We start from the raw sequence: 27,600 nt of genomic DNA, 5'->3' as shown, positions 1-27,600 counted from the left end.
GCATCTAACTCTGACCAACTAAATTTATGCACAGGTTACACAACAAATAATAACTAGGTAATCCAATGTGAAAAATATTTGTTAATAAAGAAAAAACTTGTACAGACCTCATAAGCTGTCACTAATGAATACAACAAAACAAAGATGGAAACACATTATATTGTACTTATACCACAAAAACTCACAACTCACCAGAACATATACATCAACAGGATCATCGTAAGGCTTCAAATCCGTGGTCAGTAGGATGATGCGAAAGCGAACTGAAAATACAACATAACAATTTAATATACAAGTTGTTGTTATTGTTGTTGTTGTGTTACCCCAGTCTGTCTGATCGAGCAGACCCATCAACCGCAGGCAAGCAACTGCCCCTGCAGGGTCATCCCATGCAGTGAACCGATGTTCCCACGTGGAAGACAGCTCCTCATGAAATGAGGCTCAGAGACTAGTGTGGAGGTCTAATTCCTGGATGGATGTGGAGAGGTTGCATTAAGACAACTAGACAAAATTCAGAATAAAGCTGTTAGAACCATTAACAACCCTGCCATTACATATAAACTACCTCCCCTGCAAGTAAGAAGGAGTGTTGCCTCCCTTGCATTATTTTACAGATATTTTTTTGGCAAATGCTCAGACGAAGTTGCGTCCATGGTGCCACCTCTCCATGCCTTCCCTCGGGCTACACGGGCATCTGGTAGCGCTCATGACTGGAATGTCACTCAACCATATTGCAGAACTTCTGCCTATCAGAATTCTTTCATTCCCCGAACTGCATCTCTTTGGAACTCGCTTCCCCAGAGTTGTTTTCCTCCAAATTTCAACCCACAACTGTTCAAGTCTAACTGTTACAGATATTTTATGAACAGAGGACACCAGTAATCTGATGTATGGATTTTTTTTTTCCCCCATTTGTTTTTCCTTCCTCCGTTGGTATAAAAAAAAAAAAAAAAAAAAACTGCATCCCTCCACTCAATCAGTAAGTAGCAGGCTAAACGTCACCCCATTATCTGACTACTGTATATGGTTACCACTCAGAAATGTAAATGGTTTCCTGAGGTACAGGAAACCATTTGGCTTGACACTCAATGTACAGCCAACTGAAGGGGAAAAAAAGTAATAAACAGTGACAGGTAAGGATGGAAGAAATAGAAAAAGATGAAAAAGAATGATAGGCATGAAGGGAGAAAAAGCCAGCACAAGTCAAGGCAAAAAGTGTATAGACAGATAGCTGGTGGAGAAAAGAGCAAGGTGGAGGAGTGCTATCAGGTGAATTTGTGTGACCCTCACAACACGGAAAACAGACTAAAAACGAAGAATGATGATGATCAATGTAAACGTACTCAGGGTATAAAAAATTTAAACCCAAAAGAAACCATCATCATCATCATCATCGTCCGGACCTCCTTTCCCACCCTAGGGCAGGGTGAGGAGTAGCAACATCAAGACAGACCATTTGCCCAATCCAATGGGCCACGCTTCCATTCACTCATCATTCAAGCCACTGGAATCCTGGCTCTATATGATAAGCCAAAAAGTTTTACGACACCCTGTAGCTTCATATAAACATATCCAACAGAGTCAGTCCAGACGCTGTCACGTTAAACAGGGGTGCCAAATCCCTGATCATACACTTTTTCTCACAACATTCATCCAGACAGCTCGATCTCTTGTCAGTTCCCTAGCCTCACCGACTTCTATACCTCTCTTCCTGACACACTCATCCACCACATCCTTCCACCTTCTCCTTGGCCTACCTCACCTCCTCCCTCCTTCAGTTTTGCTCAGATACTGTATACCTTTTTCATCCCTCTATTGTTATCCATTCTCTCCGCATGACCATACCATCTCAGTACACTCTCTTCGATTCTGGTATCTACAGACTTCCTCACTCTACATCTTTCATGAATCATGTTATTTTGTATCCTATCCACTCTCCGTAATTCACATACATTCCTCAGTCCTATCTCCACTGCTCTAACTCTTGACTTCTCATTTTCATGCCACATCATAGTCTCAAATCCAAATGTTAAAGTTGGCAATAACATTCCTTCATGTAAGCCTCGCACATAATTTATACACACACAGACACAGACACAGACACACATACACACACACACACACACACACACACACACACACACACACACACACACACACACACATGCCACAAAGTTTCTCAAGGCACTAGCAATTTCAGACCCTACTTACCACTCCAACATTTCACTTTACGCTATACGTTCGCCCTGACCAAACACCTGAGGCATTAATCAATTAAGATTGGGGACGTATCATATCATTTACAAAGGCTCCAACGTTCATGCATGAGTCAGTCTTGGTCGCCTAATGGTGGTGGAACTCTCCACACTGCTTAGTCTCTGGTAACCTTCCTATTCAGTCCTTATCCCTGAGGTAAACTTTCTATGACCTTGTCCCAGTTTTTTTTCAGTCTGACTCTCGCAACCCTACCCCCGATGTTCACGCTTATCACCTTCCACACCCAACTGTCATCCTTCATCCTCTCCATATGCCCAAACCATCTCAATCTACCCCTCCTCACCATAACATAAATACATTCCAGTCCCAATATTCCTCTCAACTCTTCAGTTACAATCCTAGTTCCCTAGGCCTCACATTCACGGACACACTACACATCCATCAAATCAGTCATTTCTGTACATCTGAGCCTATGAATATCCTGCTCCTTTACTGCTCAGGTTTCACTATCATATGGCATTACACTCCCAACACAGGCTGTAAACAAAGATCTCTAGCATGGAGGTGGAGCCCTCTCATGTTGGGTGTAGCATCAGTTCCCTGATCTTTCTCCAACCACCCCTTACTCTAGCTCCAACCCCACCTCCAGCAAGTAAAATGTCCCCCGAACAACAAAACTCCCACACACATTCAAGAGACTCCAGCAAAATCAATCTTTTCACACCTGACAATCTTTACATGCTCTCTCCGACACACCACACACATAAAATCAGCATTATTTTGCAGTATACCTCTTATACATCTCTTATGCACCCACTTATCACAAACACAGCACAAGATGGCGTTACTTACCACACCCTTGTTGCAAACTGTAAATGGCCACATTCCCTCTGCTTTGACAGTACCATCATCAGCCCTAAATTATCATCACTTTTGTTTTATCCACATTTACTCTCAAACCCTTGTGCCCTATTCTGTCTCTCCATTTCTAAATCTTTCCTCCACCTCCCTTTCATTCCCTGCAATCAACATTAAGCCATCAGCATACAACATCTCCCAGGAAAAGTCCATTTATGAAGTTGCATGAAAGGGTTTCAAGCATAACGACGAACAATTAGAAGTTCAAGACTGACCCCTGATCCATGCCAACATTCATGTAAATTCATCACTCAACTCTCCATTCACTCTCACCTGGGTGGGAGTTCCCACACACACATAGCTATGACCACTTTAACCATTCACACCTCCATCCCAAGCTTTCTCATTGCCCAGTTCACTACCCCTCTAGGGACTGTATCAAGGGCCTTCCCAAAAAAACAAGCACCTCTCCCTTTTCTTTCCTACATATTTTTCTTGACGCTGTCAAACAATGAATATGGCACCTGTGGTCCCTTTGCCTGGCATAAACCCAGACTGCATCTCATCAACAATCACTCTCTCCCCTATCATACATTCTGGAACTCTCTTCATTACCTTCATTATCTGGTCCAAAAGTTTTATGACTCTATAATTTCCTCTTTCCATGGCATAACCCTTCCCATTACAATGACACTCTTCAGCCAGTCATCTGGAACAACACATTTATATACTGCATATTCAAATTTATCACATCAGTAACTAAACCCAATTCTGTATCTCCTGAGGCCATTTAACATTTCAGCAGTCTGCCCAGACACACCTGCTGCCTTCCCCAACTACATCCTGCCTACTGCCCTGTGCAAAGTAGCAACATCAATCAATGGCCAAGGGCCAAACACTGAATCCACTGACTCAAAACCTTCCCTGTTCCAGTCAAACTCCCCATTCAGCAATCGACTATGCTGATTTCTCTTGGCATTTTTGGTATCCTCACTCTCGGCCACTTTCATTCTCACCATTCCCTGATTATTTTTTCAGCTTTGGATAAATATTTTTAACAGAAGTGATTAGGTATAACGTCTTAGGTGGGGATGCTCACCATCCATTCACTTGATGTAGCGCTGCTCTAAGGTGTCTGCCCTTTCCTCTCCTCCTTCCTTATTTACTTCCCTCCTCTTCTATCTTTCTTTACTTCATTCATTCCTCATCCTTCTGCCTACAGGCGACTTTACACTCCCTCTTTCACCTTTCTTTCCTTCATTCTTTCCTCTTCCCTTCTGCCTATGGGTGACTCTACACTGAGTGACAAGCCATTTGGTTTCCTGTACACCAGGAAACCATTTACTACGCTGGGTGGTAACAATATAACCAAATTATGGCACCTGGTGGTTTGGTGGGTAATTACAGCACTCCAGTCGGACTGAGCCGGTGAAGATTTATATCCAAGGGGTGGTTGGGGTTTATTGCTCGTGTCATGCCACTCTGGGATGAGTGAGGCTGCTCACTCTCATCTTAAATGTCAGGACCAACTTGCCTAGCCCTGGGCTCCTACGCTCATCCTGGGGCAACATAGGATTGGATGATAGATGGATGGATGGATGGATTAGTTATACCATTGGTAAACCCCTCCAATAGAATCATCTTCCCTATGTTAAATATAATCCCCTGGTAGCAACAAAAATAGGCTAAAAAGGACCATCTGGATTTAAGTAGTTACAGCGAGCAGCATACTTTGCACCATCATCCTTATAACCCTGATGTGCATTCCATTCTCTTTTCTGAAGCTAGCAAGAATAAACTACTACAGTACAAGACCACTAGTTTCACAATGATATACCAACTCACCACTAGATTACATCACCTCTTTCACAAGGCAAATGTAATACAGCCAGTTCTCAATATAGTTATGTCAGGAATGGAATGCAAAATATCACAGAATTTTCCAAGCTGTAGAATGAGGTACTGGCAATCTGGCTTAAGTGGTAACAAAGGAGCATGAATAGGCATTTTTTCTGTGCCTGGCTAACTGTGCACCTAACCAATGAATTAGGTGATGTATATTATACTCTGTTCTTGTTACGTCCACTCACGGCATATACAGTATTTAACATAGGAATGATCAATAGTAATAAAGGGGCTACAGAAGGATACATTTAACTCTTTTGGTTCAACAAGTCTCTCCTACTCTGCATAAAATCTAATGGTAGTAAAAAAAAATAAAAAAAAACACTAAAAAAGACATTACTGGGCTGAACATGTTAAAAATACAAAAAAAAAAAAAAAAAAACTACCTACAGGGTTTACTGTACCACTAGCCTTATCTAGGACCATTCACAAATTGTTTACCCATTTGCTCTCCTGTGTACACTGGTCGACTGGTCTGGATGAGGATGGTGAGGAAGCGAGTGGAGAAGTGGAGGCGGGTATCATTAAAAAACACAGTTCCTCCAATGGTCCCAGGCACATTTCCCTCCAGACGTAACCGGTAATCACCATTCGCACTTGTTTTCGGGATCTAATTTGAGAGAAAAAAAGAAAAAAAAGAAAGACAGAAAGACAGAGAGCATATTGCTAAACTCAGTGCAAAAGATGGTGAAGGCAATTACTATTTTGTGAGGGGGGAAAAAAAGGGGGGAGGGGGAATCACTGAGCAGTGAAAAATAAGGTACCGGTACCTGGTATAATGCTACACTATACTAAAGACAGCTGAGTTAGAATCTTAGTCATATATCTTCACTTTAATGCCTTGTTCCCAACCATGAGCTTGTCTTAATATAGCTTCCTTACTTTCAGCTAAACCTTTTTCAAAACTTGAGAATACAAGTCCATATTTTATCACTACATTAAGTCCACTACAAGGAAAATATATATATATTTTTTTTTTTTTTAATGCAAGGAACAGGGAACCAAAGACCAGGAGCCCACAAGTTGTTCCCTCTAGAAAAAATTAAAATAAAAAGATAACAGAGAGCCAAATTCAAGATCCATACATTTCGTGATGCCTGGACACACTGCGTATGAAAGACTGGAGATCATAAGCAGTATGAAACACAGACAGAGGAAGACTATTCCTGAGCTGATCTGTTCCATATAAGAAAGACTGTGAGTAATGGTTAACTCTAGCATTAGAGAGTTGGACAGAAAAGGGATGAGAGTTTGTCGCTAGATGGGTGTTACCGCCTGTTGTAGTGGATAGGGGATGCAAGCTGACAGTTCAGAGAAGCAGTGACCATTGAAGTAGCAACAGAAAAGAGATAAAGATTCAACAGTGTGGTGAAGACAGAGAGGTTGAAGGGAGCCAGTAAGAGGAGTTGAGTTAATGAGACGAAAAGCCCTTGACTCCACCCTGTTGAGAAGAGCTGTATGTGGGGAGCCTCCCTATACATAAGAGTTGTACTCTACACACAGGCGAATAAAACCAGCATATAAAGTCAACAACTGTGTAGGGGTAAAGAAGGCAAGGAATCGGCTTAGAACACCTAATCTCTTGGAAGCACATTTTACAAGAGAGGTAATACCGTTATGTTCTTTCCATGATAAATTCTGAGAGAATGAAACCCCAGGCATATTTACAGATGATGATTAATTATGATGGATATTATTAAATGTTAAAGGGTACTCCTGCAGAAAATGTTGTCAGGTTGATGGATATAAGAACTGAGTTTTTGATGCATTAAAAAAGACAAGATTACTTTTACCCCAATCAGATATATGAGCCAAGTCAGACATTAGTGTGCCATAGCCTCATCCATTATTTGTTGAAGTAACTGCTGAGATGGACGCTGCAGGAAACGAATGGAGAGGTGAAGGGTGAAGTCATCAGCATGTGAGTGGATAGGATTAGATGTACAGCTTGGAAGGTCACTGATGAATAAAAAGATGAGAGTTGGTGATAGGACAGAGCCCTGAGGAACACCACTAATGATAGCTCTACAAGAAGAACAATGGCCACCTACAGCAGCAGCTATAGAATGATGAGAAAGGAAGCTAGAGATGAAGGCACAGAGAGAAGGATAGAAACCATAAGAGGGCAGTTTGGAAATTAAAGATTTATGCCAGACTCGATCGAAAGCATTTGAGATGTCAAGTGCAATGGCAAAGCTTTTGCCAAAGTCCCGAAAGGAGGATGACCAGGAGTCTGAAATTAGGTGAGAAGATCGCCCATTAAAATTATATTGTTACTTTTCTCAATCTATCTATCTATCTATTCTATCTATTGCCAGACGCCTCAATCCTGTTTGGGGTGGCCACAAACAAATCGCCTCCAAGTCGCCCTGTCCCCCGCCATTTCACTGCCCTGCTCCCAACTCACACCCCCATCTCTCATATACCTCTCCACCCCATCCCTCCATCTCATCCTCGGTCTCCCCCTCCCTCTTCCACCCTCCACCTCACTCACATACACTCTCTTCGTCAGTCTTTCACCCTCCATCCTCTCCACATGGCCAAACCACCTCAGTGTGTTCCTCACAACGCTTCCTATCACATCCACATCCACACCACAACGCTCCTTTATATCCTCATTCGTCAGCCTGTCTCTCCACGTGACTCCACAGGCTCCTCTTAACCCGTGCCGTCCCGAGGACGTACTTCCACGTCCTCACGTTTTGTCACAGCTAATCCCGAGGACGTACTTCAACGTCCTGCAATTGCAAGGTTCATAATTTCCACAATTTTCAATTTTCGCGAGTCATTTTTGGTATGTATACACGGGACACCTGCCTCAACAAGATGCCAGGCAGAGACAATGCCTTACCCAGCATGACCTCCTCCCCCCCCCTGCATGCCCTTTTCTCAGCAATTCACCTGTTATCAGTAACCTGGCCAGTATAGCCATGTCATGCCACGGTACGAAATTCAGGGCCAGAGTGATTCCCCAATCAATGACAATGTGGAGGACAAACTTTACATAGCATTAGCGGAAGAAACAGTTAGAAATGATGATCAGGTAATGTGGCAAAAAAAGGTCAGGTATTAGCGAGTGAAACAATGCTTATAATGCCTATATTACTGCTTGAAAACCAATATACTTTTGTACTACATATAAATTCGTAACAGTAAATAAATAAATACCGTTTATGAGTGGTGTGAAATAGTTATCCTCCCATAGAACTCGTTTTCTTTGGCGCCAGCCTGATAGAAAACCCAGTAAAGTAAGGAGGCTCTCCTACCTGTAATGAGTATTTTAAACCTCAGGTGAGCGATTTCTCTATGAATTTTCGATGTTTATCACCAAAAGCGAAAGTTTTAGCAAAAAAAAAAAAAGGTCAAAAATTGCCCGGGATTGGGGGGTACCAGTGGTCAAAAAGTGGCCGGGACTGGGCGGGTTAAATAACTCATTTCCACTGCTCTCACTCTTGACCTGTGTCCTTCCAACAATGTCCAAGCTTCACTTCCGTACGTTAGAGTTGGTATCACAATACTGTCATGTAGAAACTTTTTTACTTCCATGCTCACTTCCCTGTTTCTTATCACTGCTTTCAAGGAACCAGCAACCTTTCTTCCCTGCTGTACCCTTTCAAGCACTTCACCCTCCAAACCTCCATCCTTACTCATCACACTACCCAAATACTTAAACGTACTCACATTTTCCAATTCCTCACCATCCAACCTCGCTGTACATTCACTGACTTCACCTCTCTCAAAGACCATCACTTTACTCTTCCCTACATTCACCTTTAGGTTCCGTTTCTTACACACTCTCTCAAACTCATCCACCAAGCCTTGCAGCTCCCCTTCGTCTTCACTCAACAACACAGTATCATCTGCAAACAACAGTACAGGGAGTTTCCAAACACTATCCTCTCTCACCAGGGCCACTCCAACATCCACTACCCTACCTTGTACCTCTTTTATTACCCCATCCATGTACAGATTGAACAACCATGGAGACATGACACATCCCTGTTTCAAACCAACTTTCAAAGAGAAAAATTCACTTAGTTCACCATCCACACGCACTGCAGCCTTTGCACCATCGTACATACTCTTCACAGCATTCAACAACTTCCCATCTACTCCATATATTCTTAACACTTTCCACAATCCTTGTCTATCCATCCTGTCATATGCTTTCTCCAAATCCATGAAAGCCGCATACAACTTCTTTCCCTTCTCTAGAAACTTTTCCACTAAAGATCTAAGAATGAATATCTGATCTACACAACCTCTTCCCTTCCTAAAGCCTCCCTGTTCTTCTCCAACTAATTTCTCTGTTCTTTCTCTAACTCTGTCTATAAGTATCCTACCATACACTTTTCCTATTATACTAAGAAGACAAATGCCCCTATTTTCTGTAAATAGCTAGCCATGTCCGACAACATTTCCTGGTATTCATCATCACTCCATGCTCTTGTATTAGGAGGAACATACACTACTGCCATATCTCTCTTGCTATTCTCTCCAGTTTCTAATTTCATATTTATCACTTCTGCCCTGCCTTCTCCCAATTCCACAGTACAGTATCTACATTTACGTTGTTCTTCACTGCTATCATCACTCCTCCTCCCGTCTTTTCTCTTGTTTCTTCTCCACAGTTTGTATTTACCATCTCCCATATGAACATCAATATCTTCTCATAATTTGGTCTCCACAAAGCACATATCATCAGGTTCATGTACCCTCAAAAAATTGTTGATTTCTAGCCTTGCCGATATTAAACCATCAACATTAGTATATGCCACCTTCCAATTCTTTTTGATGTTTTTTATACCCTCTTTTCTCCTTCTCTCTGCCGGTACCACTTCCTTAATTTCTGATCCATGACTCTCCAATAAAACACTGTCTTCTCTTCCTCCGTTCTCTGTTCGTTTTTTACCTTTGCTTCCTGTACTAACTCCTTTATCTTAGCTCTTTCTTCCTCATTTGCATCTCTCCTTATCCAAACATTTTTGAACCCTTCCTTGTCTGATAATTTCCATGTTCTACTGATAATTTCATTTACTGTTGCTTGGGACTTACACTTTACCTTCAATGGCCTTGCCCCTCCTTCCTCGTACTTTCCTAACCTAAACACCTCTTCAATCTCTTCTTGAGCTTCGTTGTTTTCCTCCATGACTAGTGATATTATTTCTTTAACCTTCCTCAGTTCTTCTCTTTCTCTTTCTGATCTTGTCATATGTTTTTCTTTAACTCCTGAAATTATTAAACATTTTTTCTTATCTGCTACATCTCTAACTAAAGATTCTCTACTTCTCAGTACCCTAACCACTTCCCTCTCCACTTTTTCCTTGTTTAGTTGTTCTATAATCTCTTTCAAATTTATATTTCCTTCTTCCTGAAGTTTCTTCCACCCCTTATGTTGCTCCTTGATTTCTTTAATGTGCTCGTCCTGTATTCTTGATTTGGATTCGTACTCATCTAGTTTGTTTTTCATCATGTCCCTTTCTTCTTCTAACCACTTATTCTCCCTCTTAAGCTGATTTATTTCATTAGAGGCTGATTCATTACTCACTTTTAATATGGTAACTTCTCTTTCTTGTTTGTCACTGCATGTACTAATTTTTTCCAGTTTATTCCTTAAGCTTTTGATCTCGTTTTCCTGCTCTATAGTCCGTTCCTGTAACTCTTTAATTACTGCCCATACCTTTTTTATCTCCTGGACATTTCTCTCTGCTGTTTTCTCTACACCTGCTATTCTTGTTTGGTTCAACTTAATACTTCCATTTTCCACATCCTCTTCACAGAAGCCCTCGAACTCTTTCTCGCCACTTGTAAACATTGAACCGTCCCTTTCTGCCATGATTCAACCATATGGAGACTTTCTATTATCACTATATCTTGATCTTTTTGTGAGCAAAACCGCGTTTTTGTTTACTACTGTCCGACGGGACCACCACTCATGCACTCATTAACTTGATCACAAATAGGCTGGTCTTCTTTTCGTCGCTGATTTTGCGATTATTTCTCCATGATCCAGGAGGAGCTCCGTCTCTGTCGGCGACCTGTGTGTGTATGAGAGAGAGAGAGAGAAAGAGAGAGAGAGAGAGATGTGTGAGGGGGGGGTAGTAGGGCAATTTAGCTTTCTTGTCTCCTTCCCAGTCCTCTTGCCCTCCTCCACCTCTGCTTGTCTCCCTCCCTGTCCCCCCACCCTCCCCCACCCCCACTTGTCTCCCTCCCTGTCCTCCAGCCCACCTCCACCCCTGCTTATCTCCCTCCCCATCCTCCTACCCTCCCCCCCACATGTCTCCCTCCAGTCTCCCCACCCTCCCCCCAACCCTGCCTGTCTCTTTCCCCATTCCCCCAGCTGCCTGCCTGCCTGTCAGTTGCCCTGAAGCAACTCACACAACATGTCCCACCCACCTTCCCTTTCTGCATGTGATGTTTGATGTCTCATTTTTTAGCAACAGTACTGTGAGGATAATAATATTACCTATGGTGTTTCTGTGTCGGTCTCTATTAATTAAGAAGTAGGGGGGTTCAGGCTTCAGCCTGGAATGCATCACTGGCTTTTCTTCAGTATCTTACGGGGAGAATTGCTTTGATATCCAACATACTCACTGCCCGAACACTCCCACTGGTAAACAACACTACCGGAAATTGGGGTACGGGTGAAGTGGCTGCAAGAACAAACAGAGAATGGGCGAGTGGTTTTTCTGACCACCATGTGATGGTGGCAAAAGTCAAGGTTCAAATGCAATGAAGGAATAGAAGGAGGGAAGGACAGGAAGAAGTACTGTAGTCCATACAAGGAGGGTAGAAAGATTGCCAGAGAATGGAAAAAGGAGGAATATAAGAGAGAAATAGAGGAGCGATTGGGTAAATACAACTTGGAGCAGATGGGGGAAGAGGGAGGGGTGTGCACGATATTCACAGAATAAATCTGTGCAGAAGGTGAGGTGGTGTGTGGGGTGAAGGGAGGAATGAATGAGGGTGCAAGGAACAGCATGGTGGAATGAAGAGGTGAGACAAGCTGTGGTGAAAAAGAAGAAAGCACATAGTACAGGATGGGGGGCAAGAACATGATGGATGCTGAGAGACTGAAGAGAGAGTTATATGCAGAGGATGAAAGGGGTAAAAAGATTAATAAGCAAGAGTATGAAGCGAGTGGATGAGGACTTTGGATGGAATTTGCTGTAAAGTGGAGGGAATGTAAGAAAATGTTCTGGAAAGAGGTAACAAGAGTAAGACAGGGTGATAAAGAAGTTAGTCGGGAAGTGAAGATAAAAATGGCACATTGCTAGTGGAGAAGGAAGACAAAGTGAGCAGATGGTGAGAATTCTTTCCATCCATCCATCCATCATCCAATCCTATGTTGCCCTATGAGAACTGTAAGAGCCCGGGGCTAGGCAAGTTGGTCTTGACATTTAAGATGAGAGTGACCAACCTCACTCATCCCTGAGTGGCATTATGTGAACAATAAACCCTAACCACCCCTTGGATATAAACCTGTACTGGCTTAATCTGCTTGGAGCGTCATAATTACTTACTAAACCACCAGGCACTATAATTTGGTTATATGGTTACAACCCAGCAAAGTACATGGTTCCTAGTGTACAGGAAACCATTTGGCTTGCCACTCAGTGTAGAGTCAAAAGCCAAATGGTTTCCTGTACACCAGGAAACCATTTACTATGCTGGGTGGTAACTATTTAACCAAATTATGGTGCCTGGTGGTTTAGTGAGTAATTACGGCACTCCAATTAAACTGAGCCTGTGAACATTTATATCCAAGGAGTGTTTGGAGTTTACTGCTCACATAATCCCACTCAGGGATGAGTGAGGCTGGTCACTCTCATCTTAAATGTCAGGACCAACTTGCCTAGCCCCAGGCTCTTATGCTCCTCATGGGGCAACATAGGATTGGATGATGGATGTAAAGTGTTCTCCCCATCTGCTCACTATAGTGACTGGAGAATGGCTGGGAGAAGGAGAGAGGTGAGATGAGAGGAAGAAATCAGTAGGATGGAAGCAGTGGATGCAATGAAGAAAGTCAAAATGGGGAATGCCCCAGGAACTGATGGACTGTGTGGTGAAATGCTGAAGGAAGGGGGAGAGATAGTAGTAAAATGGATATGGAAGATGTACAGATTGGCCTGGGAGGAAAGCAAAGTCCCGGAGTATTGGAGTCAGGTAAAATTATTCCCCTGTACAAAAGAAATGGGGAAAAAGAAGTGTGTGGCAATCATGTGGGTATTTGTCTTCTAAGTGTAACAGGAAAAGTATATGGTAGGATACTTATTGGCAGAGTTAGGGGAAATAACAGAGGAAATAGCTGGTGAAGAATAGGGAGGTTTTAGGAAGGGAAGAGGTTGCATAGATCTGATATTCATTCTTAGGTCTTCAGTGGAAAGTTTCTAAAGCGGGGAGAGAAGTTGTATGCAGCCTTCATGGATTTGGAGAAAGCACATGGCAGGGTGGATACAAAAGGAATCTGGAAAATATTATGAATATATGGAGAAAATGGGAAGTTGTTGAATGACGTGAACAGTAGGTTTGACGTGGCTAAGGTTGCAGTGCGTGTGGATAGTGAACTGTGTGAATTTTTCTACTTGAATGTTGGACTGAAACAGGGATGTGTCATCTCTCCATGATTGTTCAGTCTGTATATGGACAGGATTATAAAAGAGATATAAGGAAGGGCAGTGGATGATGGAGTGGCTTTAATAAGAGAGGGCAATGTTTGGAAACCCCTGTTCTGTTGTCTGCAGATGATACTGTATTGTTATTGTTAAATGAAGACGAAGAGAAACTGCAAGGCTTGGTGGAAGTGTGTGTAAGAAATGGAATCTAAAGCTGAATGTAGGGAAGAGTAAAGTCATGCTCTTCGAGAGAAATAAAGTCACTGGATATACAGTGATGTTGGATGATAAGAAAATGGAAAATGTGAACGCATTTAGGTACAGTGATCCCTCAATAATCCAGACGTTCATCATCCAGATGCTGGAGCTTGGCTCTATTACACCATTTTCTGAATTTACTTGTTATTATCCAGACGTAAAAGTGCCTGAGACCTTCGGCCAGCCAGCCGACATGTCCAAACATTTGGTATTGTGGCGGCTGGGCTTAAGCTGTGAGTGGGAAGTAGTCTGTAATCCACAACCAGAGCTAAAATGTCCGTCCACCCCTGTACTGAATGGCCAAAATCGTGCACTCATCCTATCACTCCCAATGAACCTCCAGCACCCGAGTAATATGAAATGCGACTGTAACCCGCAAGCGGTGTCAAAACGTCCGTACGCATTCCCCACAGAAAGTCTAATATCAGGCAGTTACGGGGCCTAAATCTTTCCCAACCGCCACCTCCACTGAACACAGACCACAAGCCACAAGTACATGTTCAGTGACGGCGGCCGTCCGACTCAACCGAAGGTCGAAAGGCCCTCGGTCATGGCGAGTTGTGTTTCTGCATGACCACTCGACGTCTAACAGACCGGAAGCCACGAGTAAATGTATGGCAAACATGCCTGTCCACCTGTTGACAGAAAGGGGAGAATCCTACCCACAGCCTCACTTCTCCCCCCCCTCTCATTCTTCCTCCATACCCTCCCGGCTCCTCCCTCCCTCCCTTTGACCTTACCTTCCTCCGTGGTGATAACACTGACTCGTGATTTTCAATTTTTTGCAATTTATTCGATTATTACTATTAGTCATATCAAAATTCTGCAGTAGCCCATGAAAAAGTTCAGGAAATTCTGCATCTAGACATATGCTTAACTCTTAGCAGGTGCTGGCAACATTTTGAACTAGGATGGTGGGTAGGGGGGTTTCAAGAATACTCCCCCAGTATCCCTGCTTGTCGTACGAGGCGACTAAAAGGGTTGGTGGTGGGTTAGTGCCCCACCCCGTAAAAAGAACTAACTAAAAAAGCGAATAAAGCGCCTCGGACCCGGACGGACCATACGTTGACGACTAAGGAACGGACAAAGGACATTCTGAGGGTGGGAACATGGAATGTGAGAGGAGTGAATGATGAAGTAAAAGAGAGAGAGATTGTCCAGGTGCTTGAGGATGCAAAAGTGGATATATGTGGATTGACTGAAACTAAATGGAAAGGTGAAAGGATGAGAGAATGGGAATACGGTGTAGGTATATGTGCGGGAGTCAGTGAGAATGAGAGGGCAAGAGAGGGAGTATGTCTGATGATAGGCAAGAAGTGGAAGGAGAATATAAGAGAGTATGGAACAGTGGGTGCAAGGATTGTATGGGTGAGGATGAAAGTAGGTATACAAGCATGGGCGATTGTATGTGTGTATGCACCGACAGAGGACCGAGTGGCAAGAGTGAAGGATGAGTTTTGGACGAGAGTAGAAGCATGTATGGACAAGTTTGAGAGGAGCGAGAGAGTGCTGTTGATTGGAGACATGAATGGCAAAGTTGGGAATGTACGAGTGAATGGAGTGGTTGGTCAGTGGGGTGTGCCAGCTGAAGTAGATGGGAATTGTAGTGCTTTGGTGGACATCTGTGCTGGTAAGGGGTTGGCAATAGCCAACACCTACATTCGTCATAAGATGATCCACCGGTATACATGGAGAGTAATGAGGAGGATGGATGGTGAACTTGTTGAACGAAAGGCAATGATAGACTACCTGTGTGTGGATGAGCGAATGAGAAGACAAGTGTTGGATGCAAGGGTGTGGAGAGGGTGGGGGAATGGAGTCTCGGACCATCACTTAGTGATGGCCAAGGTAGAGCTGCAAAGAAAGTGGTTGAGGAGACGAAGGGGAAGACAGGAGGAAGCAGCTCCTGTGAGAAGAGTGCAGAAATTGCAAGATAGTGAGAAAATGACAGAGTATAAGAGCATAGTGGAAGAAAGATTGGGAAGGTATGAGCTAGAGCAGATGGAAGGGGTGGAAGACGTATGTAAGATATTCACGGAAGAGATAAGCGCAGCGTGTGAGGCGGTTTGTGGAGTGAGGAGGAGATGCAAGGGTGTGCAAGGGACAGAAAGGTGGAATGATGAGGTGAAACGAGCTGTGGAACAAAAAAAGAAGGCATATGGTGAATGGTTGGCGAGTAGAGGTAGGGGAGAAGATGAGAGAGAGAAGAGAGAGGTATATGTGAGCAGGAGAAGGGAGGTTAAGAGACTGGTGAAGGAGAGTAAGAAGAAAGTGGATGAAGAGTTTGGGAGGAATCTGAGTGTGAAATGGAGGGAGAGTAAGAAATTGTTTTGGAAGGAGGTAAAGAAAGTAAGGCAGCGTGAAAGGGGAAATAGTAGGGGAGTGAAAGATAGGAATAATAGATTGTTGGTGGAGAAGAGAGAGAAACTGAGGAGATGGAAGGAGCACTTTGAGGATTTGTTGAATGTAGAAAGTGAGAGCAATGTGAGTATAAGTGGTTGGGGAATGGCTGGGAGAAGAAGAGATGAGAGGAGGGAGGAAGAGATCAGTAGGTCGGAAGTAGTGGAAGCGATGAAGAAGATTAAGCTGGGAAAGGCCCCAGGAATTGATGGAGTGTGTGGTGAAATGCTGAGGTATGGGGGTGAGATTGTTGTGGAGTGGATATGGAAGTTGTGTAGATTGGCTTGGGAAGAGGGAAGGGTTCCAGAGGACTGGAAATCAGGTATAATTGTTCCTCTGTACAAAGGAAAAGGGGAGAGAGAAGTATGTGGTAACCATAGGGGTATTTGCCTTCTTAGTGTGACTGGTAAAATATATGGTAGAATACTCATTGATAGGGTTAGGCATATGACAGAGGAGCTAGTTGGAGAAGAACAAGGGGGATTTAGGAAGGGAAAAGGGTGTGTAGATCAGATTTTTGTTCGAAGATGTTTAGTGGAGAAGTATCTAGAGAAGGGAAATGTATGCTACCTTCATGGACTTGGAGAAAGCTTATGACAGAATAGATAGGCAAGGTATGTGGAAGGTATTAAGAATATATGGAGAGGAGGGGAAATTGTTGAGTGCTGTGAAGAGTATGTACGAGGGAGCTAGGGCTACGGTGCGAGTGGATGGTGAGCTGAGTGAGTTCTTTGATCTCAATGTGGGACTGAAACAGGGGTGTGTGATGTCTCCATGGCTGGTTAATATATATATGGATGGGGTTGTAAAGGAGGTGCAAGGTAGGGCAGTGGATGTGGGGGTGGCCCTAATGAATGAGGGTGAGATTTGGAAGCTTCCGGTGTTGCTGTTTGCTGATGATACAGTATTGTTGAGTGAAGATGAATGGGAGTTGTAAGGTTTGGTGAATGAATCTGGGACAGTGTGTAGGAGGAGGAAGCTGAAAGTTAATGTAAACAAAAGTAAAGTTATGGTGTTTGAGAGGAATGAAGTCACAGAGTGTGCAGTGAGGTTGGATGGTGAGGATATGGAGAATGTGAGTGCATTCAAGTACTTGGGTAGTGTGATGAGCAAGGATGGAACTTTGGGGGATGAAGTACGTGAAAGGGTACAGCAGGGAAGAAAGGTTGTTGATGCACTGAAAGCAGTGATGAGAAATAGGGAGGTGAGTATGGAAGTTAAGAAGTCACTGCATGATGGTATTGTGATCCCTACCCTGACGTATGGAAGCGAGGTGTGGACCTTGCAAGAGGGTAACAAGTCAAGAGTGAGAGCAGTGGAAATGAGTTACTTGAGAGGAGCATGTGGAGTGACGTGGAGGGACAGGTTGACGAATGAAGAAGTGAAGGAATGTTGTGGGGTAGATGTGGATGTGGTTGAAAAGATTAGGAGAAATACACTGAGGTGGTTTGGACATGTGGAGAGAATGGAGAATGAAAGACTGACTAAGAGGGTGTATGTAGGTGAGGTGGAGGGAGGGAGAGGGAGGGGTAGACCAAGGATGAGGTGGAGGGATGGAGCTGAGAGGTATATGAGGGAGGGGGGGGGTGAGTTGGGGGGAGGGGAGTCAAATGGTGGGTGACAGAGTGACTTGGAGGCATTTTGTCTGCAGCCACCCTTTGTGGGATTAGGGCATCGGGCTATAGATAGATAGATAGAAGTTTTACTCTTCAACACTTTATTTTGCTTGAATTTCTGTACTCTTACTTGTCAGTTGTATGTGTTTTTATCAGCTTATCTCACAGCATAAACACCAACGAAGATGATCATATACCATTTATATCAAGAATGTATAACCAATTTCTGGTGGCAAATTTGGTTGTGGAATTTTTTTGAGCCCCGGGAGCAATCACTCATCACAGACAACGGATTTTCAAAATATCATCAGTTTTTTTGTGCGGATTTTTGTTGTTTATGCATTGTTTTCATGATGTATAGCATTAATATGCATAATCCTATGTGTGTTTTGATGTCTTAATATGGCAGAATGACCGAAAAACTGCCAAAATTGGGAGAGGTACCATATAAACAGTAGTGTATTGGTTGGGTGTAGTTTAGTTTTCATTTTTTTTTTTTTTTTTCATGGTTTTCTTGGTGTTTGGCATTACTTTGGATATTCCATTGTGTGTTTTGATGTCTAAATATGTCAGATTGACCTGAAAACTGTGTCAAAATTAGGAGGGGTAATGTACAGTACATACAGTCGTATATAGGTTATTTATTTATTTTTTTTCAATGTTATTTTTCACGGTTTTCTTGGTGTTTAGCATTACTTTGGATATTCCTATGAGTGTTTTGATGTCTAAATATGGCAGATTGACCTGAAAACAGTGCCAAAATTAGGAGTACTGTACTGCACATACAGTTGTGTATAGGTAAGGTGTTATTGGTTTTTCATTTTTTTTTTTCATGGTTTTTTAATGTTTTGATGTTAAAATACGGCAGAATGAATGGAAAACACTGCCAAAATAAGAAGGGGTACTGTACATACACTAGTGTTTGGGTAGGGAGTTTTCGGTTTCACTGGTTTTTCTGTTTTTTTTGGTATTCAGCATTACTCTGGATATTCCTATGTGTGTTTTGATGTCTAAATATGTCTAAATGACTGGAACACACTGCCAAATGAAACATAGGTACTGTACAAATAAGTTAGCTATAGGTTAGTGGTGGGTATAGGGTGGGTCTGGATATGGTAGGGGATTAGTGTTCATTATCCCAATGTTGCCATTACCCGGACATCCCTTTGGCTCTATTATGTCCAGATAAATGAGGGATTACTGTACTTGGGTAATGTGATGAGTTAGGATGGAAATTTGAATTGTGAAGTGCTTGAAAGGGTACAACAGGAAAGAAAGGTTGCTGGTTCCTTGAAAGCAGTGGTAAGAAACAGGGAAGTGAGCATGGAAGCCCATAAGTCACAGCAAGACAGTATTGTGATACCAGCTCTAACATATGGAAGGAAACAGGTCAAGAGTGAGAGCAGTGGTAATAAGTTATTTGAGAGGAGCATGTGGAGTTACAAGGAGAGACAGACTGACAAATGGGGAAGCGAAGGAGCGTTGTGGTGTGGATGTGATAGAAAACATTTGGAGAAATACACCGAGGTGGTTTGGCCATGTGGAGAGGATGGAAAGCGAGAGACTAATGAGGAGAGTGTATGTGAAAGAGGTGGATGGGGGGAGAGGGAAGGGGAGGCTACGGATGAGATGAAGGGATGGGGTGGAGAAGTACATGGAGAGGGGGGTGTGAGCAGTGAACAGGGCAGTGTCAGGCCCTCTGATCTCTTCTAGAACATTAATCAATGCAGATAGAATGCCTCCTAAATACTGTGCTGTACGAGGTACCATATAAAACTGCTTGCAACAAAAGATTTCACAGGTGTCCTTACTCCATTACTATGAATGGGAATACATTTCTACATACAGGGTACTTATTTTTAAAAAATGGAGGCAGAGGAGTGATCAACAGAGATGGATATTAGTAGCTGCAAAGCACTTTTTCTTTTTTTTACTGGCTATCCCCTCTTGGGGGTTCAACTACTGATGAAGATGATGATATAACAAAGAATATTATGTATTTTACTGGGAATATAAAGATCAATGGTTTTGCAGGTAACCACAAATTTTGTAAGAGTACATAATCAGCTACTTATTTCTATCCATATCCCTGTTGCTGCTGCTATAGCCTTAGTCTCATCAGAATGTAAACCCAGTGAACTGTATGCTTAAACTGTACTTCTCTTGCAATCCACCATCCTCCTTTTATGGAACTGAGAGGTAGCTGAGGGATGTTAGTACAATCAGCAACATCCATCATGATCTACCGGTTGAAGACCCTCTCTACCATGACTATTTACATTACAGTACCAATATACTTTCTTTGGAGGCGGAAGAAAGGGCACAGAAACTTTCTAAGCCAGTACCAAGTCTGAATGAAATGTTATCTGAAAATCATAATTCCAGAATTACATACTTTAATGCAAAACATTTTCAAATGATCACAACAGCCAATAAAGCAGACCTGAAGCAGCAGTGTCTCTGGATAGCCCTTTATGACATCCTGCCGGGCAGCTGCAATCTCAACCCCATCCTTCCGCAGTGAGGCTCGAACATCAACTGGGTGATCCAAGTTGAGAATGGACACCACACAGCGATACACAGACCCTGGACGCAGAGTTACTGGTGCAACCACCATGTGTGTACTGCAAGGGTTGGAGAGTCAGGGTAAGTAAAAATCACACAACAATAATGAGAAGGTAAAAGGGAATACAGTAAACTGGTCATACGGTACCTGAACACGGTTAAGCACTGCAGCCAACTGTACAGTGCTTGTATGACAATCTTTATGATATGCCAAAGCCTGCATTCTCATTGCCAGCACCAATGCTTTACTCTTTACAGTATTGCAGAGCCAACAGAGGAGATTCAGTCCTAATTTTGAAAAGCCTGCCCTACTTAGTCACATGCAACAACAGATGGAGCTTGGTGCTGGAGAATCTCCCCTCCTTATTCATTCAGTACTAAATGAAGCATATGTGATGCTTGAGTCAAAGAAAAGACCTGTTTCATTATGTGATAATGTCAATAACACAACAACAATAAGCACACCTGATCATAAGTAGAAAATAATCTCTGTAATTCACCATTTTTGTTTTTATTTATAAGGCCTTCAACATGCTTGCATACATTGGCCTTGATCATCTAATGGCAGCTCTCCACATTGTTCAGTCTCTAGCAGCCTCTCTGTTCAGTCCCTTATCTCTGAGGTCACACTGTGTGACTTCATCCCCAAATCTTTTTTCTCGGTCTGCTTCTCACAACTCTACCCTCAATGTTCACACCTCTCAGCCTCCACATCCACTTGTCATTCACCATCCTTTTCACATGCTCAAACTATCTCAATCTATCCCTTCCCATCATAATACTAATACATTTAAGGCCAATTAATCCTTTTAACTCTTCATTCACAATCTTAACCCCCCACCCTACCCCTGGCTGTCATTCAAAGATACAATACACGTCCATTTTATCAACTCTGTATGTCAGAGCACAATAATATCCTACTCCTTTATTGCTCAAGTATTACTACCATACAACATTACACCCCTAAAATCCTATACAACATACAAAGACCTCTCAGCACAGTGGGAAAGCCCTCTCAGTGTAAGGAGAGGCAACAACTCCCTCAACTTCTTCCAACCATTCCTTACCCTTGCTACCAAGCTAGAACTAGTCCCAATTCTACCACCTATCGTATTTCCTAAATAACAAAGCTCCTCCACACATTAAAGAAAATCACCTGCAAGCTTAATTATTTCCCATCTCTCTACTGTGTGCTATTCTTAAAATATAGCACATCCAAAAATCAGCATTCCATACTTTCCAATCCACCTCTAGTATCATTACATTTCTTATACAGTACATCCACTAATCACAAACACTGCACAGTAAGGAGTTATTTCCCATACCTTGTGCTAAACTGCAAATGGCCATACTCCTTTTGCTTTTGCAGTATCGCCATCTGCCCTGGATATCATCAGTTTTGTGTTATTCACGTTCATTCTCAAACCTTTGTACCCCACTCTGTCTCTCCACTTCCTAAATCTTTCCTCCACTACTCTCATTCTTCATGATCAACAAGTGATAAGCATATAACACCTCCCATGGAGTCCAGTTTTGAAGTCAAATAGGAAAGCTTCAAGCACCATAATAAACAATAATGGGCTTAAAACTGACCCATGATGCACATCAAAGTTCATGGAAAACTCATCACTCAAACCTTTACTCTCACCAGGGTGCCATCACTCTTGTGCACCGCCAAAACCACTCTAAGCAACCATTCCTCAATCCCAAGTTTTCTCATTGCCCACTTCACAACCTCCTTGGGCACTCTGTCAAAAGTCTTTTCCAGATCAACAACAAAAAAGTACACTACAGTACAACCCTCTCTTCTTTCCTAAATGTTTTCCCTGATGCTGTAGGAGAAGGAATAGTGCATCTGTGGTTCCTTTGCCTGGCATAAACCCAACCTGCATCTCATCAGTACTTGCTCTTTCTCTTATCATATCCTCCAGGACTTTATAAATTACCTTCGTAATTTGGTCCAAAAGCTTTATGTTTCTATTAAGTTCCTCTTTCCAGGGCATCACCCTTGCCCTTATACATACTCACAATCATGCTCTTCAGCCAGTCGCACAGCTCGAAGAACGACAGCCAAGGACCGGGTCATCCTCCTTGGTTAGAACACAGAGGGGGACCTTAAGTTAAAATCCCTGCCTGTCCACAGGGAGAACTCCCAAGCATTGGCAGGGTATATTAAGGAGAACCTAGGGGAAATTTAGAAAAGTAACCCCAGGGCTTGGCTGACCACTGCACTCTGTCAATCCTACATGGTAGGTTACCTGTCCCCCTGCCTGCATGACTATGCCAACCAGAACAATCTGGCAAACCACTTTCTCCTCATGAGCATGGCCACAAGCCACCCTAACAGCAAGGAGGAATGAGTCGATAACATCAAGGTGGTGTACCTGCCCCCAGCACAACACCAATGCTCCGGCCCATGGATTAAGGGGGTGACCACCACCTTCAAGGACTACTATCTCTGCCACACCATGGAGCAAATGGTAAGGGCAAGCAATTCAGAGCAGACTAATGCAATGCACATCTTTTGAAAAAAGTATAACACAAGAAATGCCATCAATAACATAACAGCAGCATGGAAAGAGGTTCTTGCAAGCACACTCAATGCCATCTACAGGAAGGTACGGTATGGCTGGAGTACATCCACTCCTTCACAGGGTATCCGGTGGTGGAGGGCATCCATTGTGAAATCACTGACCTCTCCCACAAGGCATGGTTTGATGAGGTCAGTAAGCCTGATGTCCAAGAAGTCCTGGAGGGTCACACTGAACAGCTGTCCACTGATGAGGTCACAGAGTTAAGGAAACATGTGGTGGAGGAACAGAAGGGTAGTGAAGCTGTGGAGAGGAGGATCAGCATGTCTTGGACATCAGAAAATTATAGAAGTTCCTGGTCAAGACTGTCGATGCCAATGCTACATCCACAACAAGGAACCAGATCCGGTGAAGGGCAATGTGGCGACATACAGCACAGAGCAAATCTTGAACCGGTACAGGAAGCTCCTGGCAACTATGAAAAAGGCACAAAACAGACCACCATAGCCTCTTTCTTCCCCCACATGACAAGCACCAGCAGTTAGGAAGAGCCGATGTCATCAACAAGTGGGATGCAAATGCTACACCCTTCCTCGTCTCCCTCCATCTTGTCCATTTCCTCGTCTTCACCACTGCCTGGCTTACCTCTATGCTCCCCTGCTGCCTCATCACATTTATCGTCCTTGCCTTGCCACATTTCTCTCCACCTGCCACACTGCATCGCTCTCCCACCACTTTACTGCTTCACTCTCCAGCCACCTTACAGCACTGCTCTCCCACCAACTCATCACATCATTCCCCATTAACCACACACTATGCTTTCCCTCTGCCTCAGCCTCACTCTCCCCATTGCTTATCACCTCCTGATGACCTGGAGTAATCACCCAGCCCACCTAGCCTAGCTGTCCCCAAGCCTTAGTGGGAGAATGACTCAGACTGGTCTACAACATACTGTACTACAGGTGGGTGTTACAAAGGTTTTTTGAGATTATACAGTAGGTTACCATATGTGGTCATTGACCTCCCAGTGTATCCCCACTGAGCCAATGTCAAACAGACACCAATATACAATTAACTGGTATGTGATCAGTTTTTACTTGACATAAACCAATCATATACTGGGTCATTACAGTACAATATATATTTATGAAAATATGCATGCTGCTGGCACCAACCTGTCTCCTTTGTGCTACATAACTTCCATTCTCTCCTTTTGTGTAACAGCACACCCCCACCATGTTTTTATTTTTTTTTTTTATTATTATTTTTTTTTTTTTATGTGTCTGACTCTGGGCATGAAGACTGCTGGTTCCAGGTGAACAAATGATCTTCTTATAAGCCCCACAATTTTATTTGCCTTGTTTATTTTCTCAGCTAGATGGTCAGAGAATACAAGCTTGTCATCAATGACCACACCGATATCCTTTTCCACTCCGGTCCTGTCGATGCCAGTGTACATATTGTATCCCTTGTCCTCAACAGGAGTCCTTCCTATTCTCATGTAGCCTACCTGCACTTCTCTGGGTGAAAACCTAAGAACCACTTTTCCGTCCATCCCCGAGTTCATCCAGGTCCTCCTGCAACTTGGTACAATCCTCCATGCTCTGTATCTTCCTAAAAATCTTGGTGTCATCTGCATACAGAAATACTTTGCTGCCATGCCTGACTGCTTCTGGTAGGTTATTGATGAACATGACAAAAAGCAAGGGACCCAACACTGAGTCCTGTAGGACACCACTTGATACGCTCCTCCAGTCCAATGCCTCGCCATTCACCATCAACCTCTGTTTACGATCCATCAAGAAGCTCTGGATCCACTTCAATACCTCATCGCTGATCTTATAGCTGGATACGGTACTTTTTCAAGCAGTCGTTTGTGAGGTACTCCGTCAAAGGCCTTCATGAAATCCACGTAAACCACATCCACAGCCAGCCCATTGTCAATAGCCCCAGTCCATGCATCGAGCACCTTGATGAGTTGTAGCACTGCTGATCTACCAGAAATGAAGCCAAAGTGCTTATTACTGAACACAGTGTTCTCTTTCATATATGAAATTATTTCCCCCCCTCAACAGTGACTCCATTATTTAGCAGGACACACTTGTCAGGTTGACTGGTCTGTAGTTTCCTGGATCACATTTGTCCCCTTTCTTGAAAATGGTTATGATGTGAGCAATTTTCCAGTCCTCTGGTACCACACCCTCCTGCAATGAAGTACTGTAGAGCATCCTTAGGGGCTCCACCAATTCCTCCATCAACTCCTTGATTATTTTAGGGTGTACCCCATCTGGTCCTGGTGACTTATTTCTCTTAAGCCTTTGTAGAACCTTCCTTATTTTGTCATGCGAAATTTCTATGTGGTCCAACCTCAGTACATCTCTTGTGGTTGCGGGCGGTGAATCTCCATCTGGTTCTCTAAAGAGGACTCCTGCAAATTGCTCCAAAAGTACGTCACCCTTATCTTTGTCACTTGTTGCCTTTTGAGATTTTCCCACATCCTTATGGTATATAGATCACCAATGCGAGATATAGTAACGGCACTGAGAGGGGGTATGAGGGTGGGCAAAGCTCCCCCCCAGTTAGGAAAAAGTTTGGCTTAGTTTGGTTATGACAGGTTAGTTATGGTTGGGCAAGTTAAGTTCCATTCGGGTAGGATTTTATCAAATTTCATTCTGTTTTACTTTATTCCACACCTGACTTCAGGCGATGTATTTCAATCGATTTTACTTATTTCATTCCATATCCGATTTCACACCCCTTTATGGGTAGGAGTCTTCTGGGACAAAATTAAATCTCGAATTTGATCAAAATACGTTAGGAATCAATAATTTAAAAAAATACAAAGTAAAAAACATGGGTGCAATAAAGAGAAAAAATTGCCATGTTCTCTGATGCCAAGATGACCAAGTGGACCTGCCTCCCTGGGAATACTGTAAGTGGCCCTGGCATTATCATGTTCAGAAACAGATATGACTGTCATGGGAGACACACTGAGGCACCCTATGAGTATTACAGCCTTGGCCTCTGTAACCTCACCAAGCTAAGCATTCACATTATGCAACCAATGCAGCTAAAGCTAATAAAACAAACTATCTCACATACTGCAAGTTATGGTCAATTCAAGTACATTTGGAAAAATGGGATACTCCAAATAATGCAACATCTTAACACTGCAGTCCACACCCATACAAAATGTCGAATAACAAAAAGGGTTGGTACACTCACGGGTGATTGTATCTATTCTCCAGCCGAACTCTGTTGTACAGCACACCTTTCCAGCGGTTATCAGCACCAAAAGGAATCCCACGTGGGTCATCATCTGGCCTACCTAAATCTTGGCTGAGGGAAGGGGTGATAGAGATCAACACCAACAGTGCCCACCACACCTCAGACGCCATTGTTTACTTAAACTCCAACAGTTGTCAACCACATGCAATCTGCCACTCACTTTGACATTGTTTCACTTAGCTCTGCAATTGACTAACAGCCTATAAGCCTCAAGCGGAACACCATGAAATTTATGTGCAAAAATATCAGTTCTGCAATCAATATGTCCCGGCAAAGGCAAATTCAAGTAAGACTGAGTCCGTTTCGCGTCCACGCCCTATTCATAAACACCCTTTATTAATACTGGCCCCATCTTCAAGTAGTAATTAGTAAGAATTCGCTCTTCATCGATAAAATATCATTTAAATTAATCAACTATGCATAGAATATAGTAAGTGTCAAGTAAGAATCGGCCACTAAAGACAAAAACAAGATACTTTTTCTAATATTCGCAAAACCTCCCACAGTTTAGATGTATGTTTTGCAGAGCGCTGTTGTTTGAGTGTGATGCGTCGAACTCACCATTTCCCGCTGCCGCGTTAGATCTGACATAGGTTTATGTTCATGTAGTTAGTTTGTACGAAAATTGCTTCGATACCGTCTACTACCTCTACCCGATTGAAAGAAAAGGTAGATTACGCATAAGAAAAGCAGAGAAGTATCAAGTCTAATAGGGACGCAGATAAAAGACAACCATAGACTATCCTTTGTGTCCACGCTCATAAAGGATCTATCTATCTTTTTATCTCCAGATGCCTTAAACCCGTAAGGGGTGGCCACAGACAAATCGCCTCCTTGTCGCCCTGTCCCCCGCCATTTTCAATGCCCTGCTCCCAACTCACACACCCCTCTCTCATATACCTCTTCACTCCATCCCTCCATCTCGTCCTTGGCCTCCCACTCCCTCTCCCCCCCTCCACCTCACTCACATACACTCTCCTCGTCAGTCTCTCATTCTCCATCTTCTCCACATGGCCAAACCACCTCAATTATGTGTTTCTCCTAACGCTTCCTATCACATCAACATCCACACCACAATGCTCCTTCACTTCCTAACATTGGGAAAGTACTATAATTAATGATCTCCGTACTGTACAGTATATTCCGCAGTAAATAGTACATGAAATATCCACCCAGCGGAGCGAGCCCGACACCACCACCCCAGGAGGAGGTATTGGGAGGTAGCCCCAGACCCACAAGGAGGCAATGGGGAGGTACATCTGCATTCCACACGACAGGGACATACATCCCCCGTGACCCGACGCCCCTCTTCCACGCAGCCAGACCACCAGGCAGTACTCAGATCGA

At 43.2% G+C, this 27,600-nt stretch overlaps 1 protein-coding gene across 1 annotated transcript in view; it reads right to left on the bottom strand.

The window, feature by feature from the left end:
• The window catches only part of LOC145404992 (CD109 antigen-like), a 172,832-nt gene extending 146,469 nt beyond the window's left edge, over positions 1–26,363 (bottom strand). Inside the window, exons 1-4 of the mRNA XM_080276493.1 lie at positions 26,191–26,363; positions 20,313–20,493; positions 5,422–5,590; positions 193–263 (exon numbers count right to left, since the gene is read on the bottom strand). Of these exons, the coding sequence (XP_080132619.1) occupies positions 193–263; positions 5,422–5,590; positions 20,313–20,493; positions 26,191–26,363 (594 nt within the window). The remainder of the gene's footprint in view (positions 1–192; positions 264–5,421; positions 5,591–20,312; positions 20,494–26,190) is intronic.
• Positions 26,364–27,600: the final 1,237 nt, after the last annotated feature.

Source organism: Coenobita brevimanus, chromosome 65 (assembly GCF_032717465.1).
Source record: "Coenobita brevimanus isolate Jiangsu-jjx chromosome 65, ASM3271746v2, whole genome shotgun sequence".
Taxonomy (NCBI): domain Eukaryota; kingdom Metazoa; phylum Arthropoda; class Malacostraca; order Decapoda; family Coenobitidae; genus Coenobita; species Coenobita brevimanus.
This window is presented reverse-complemented; position numbering and strand designations above follow the sequence as displayed.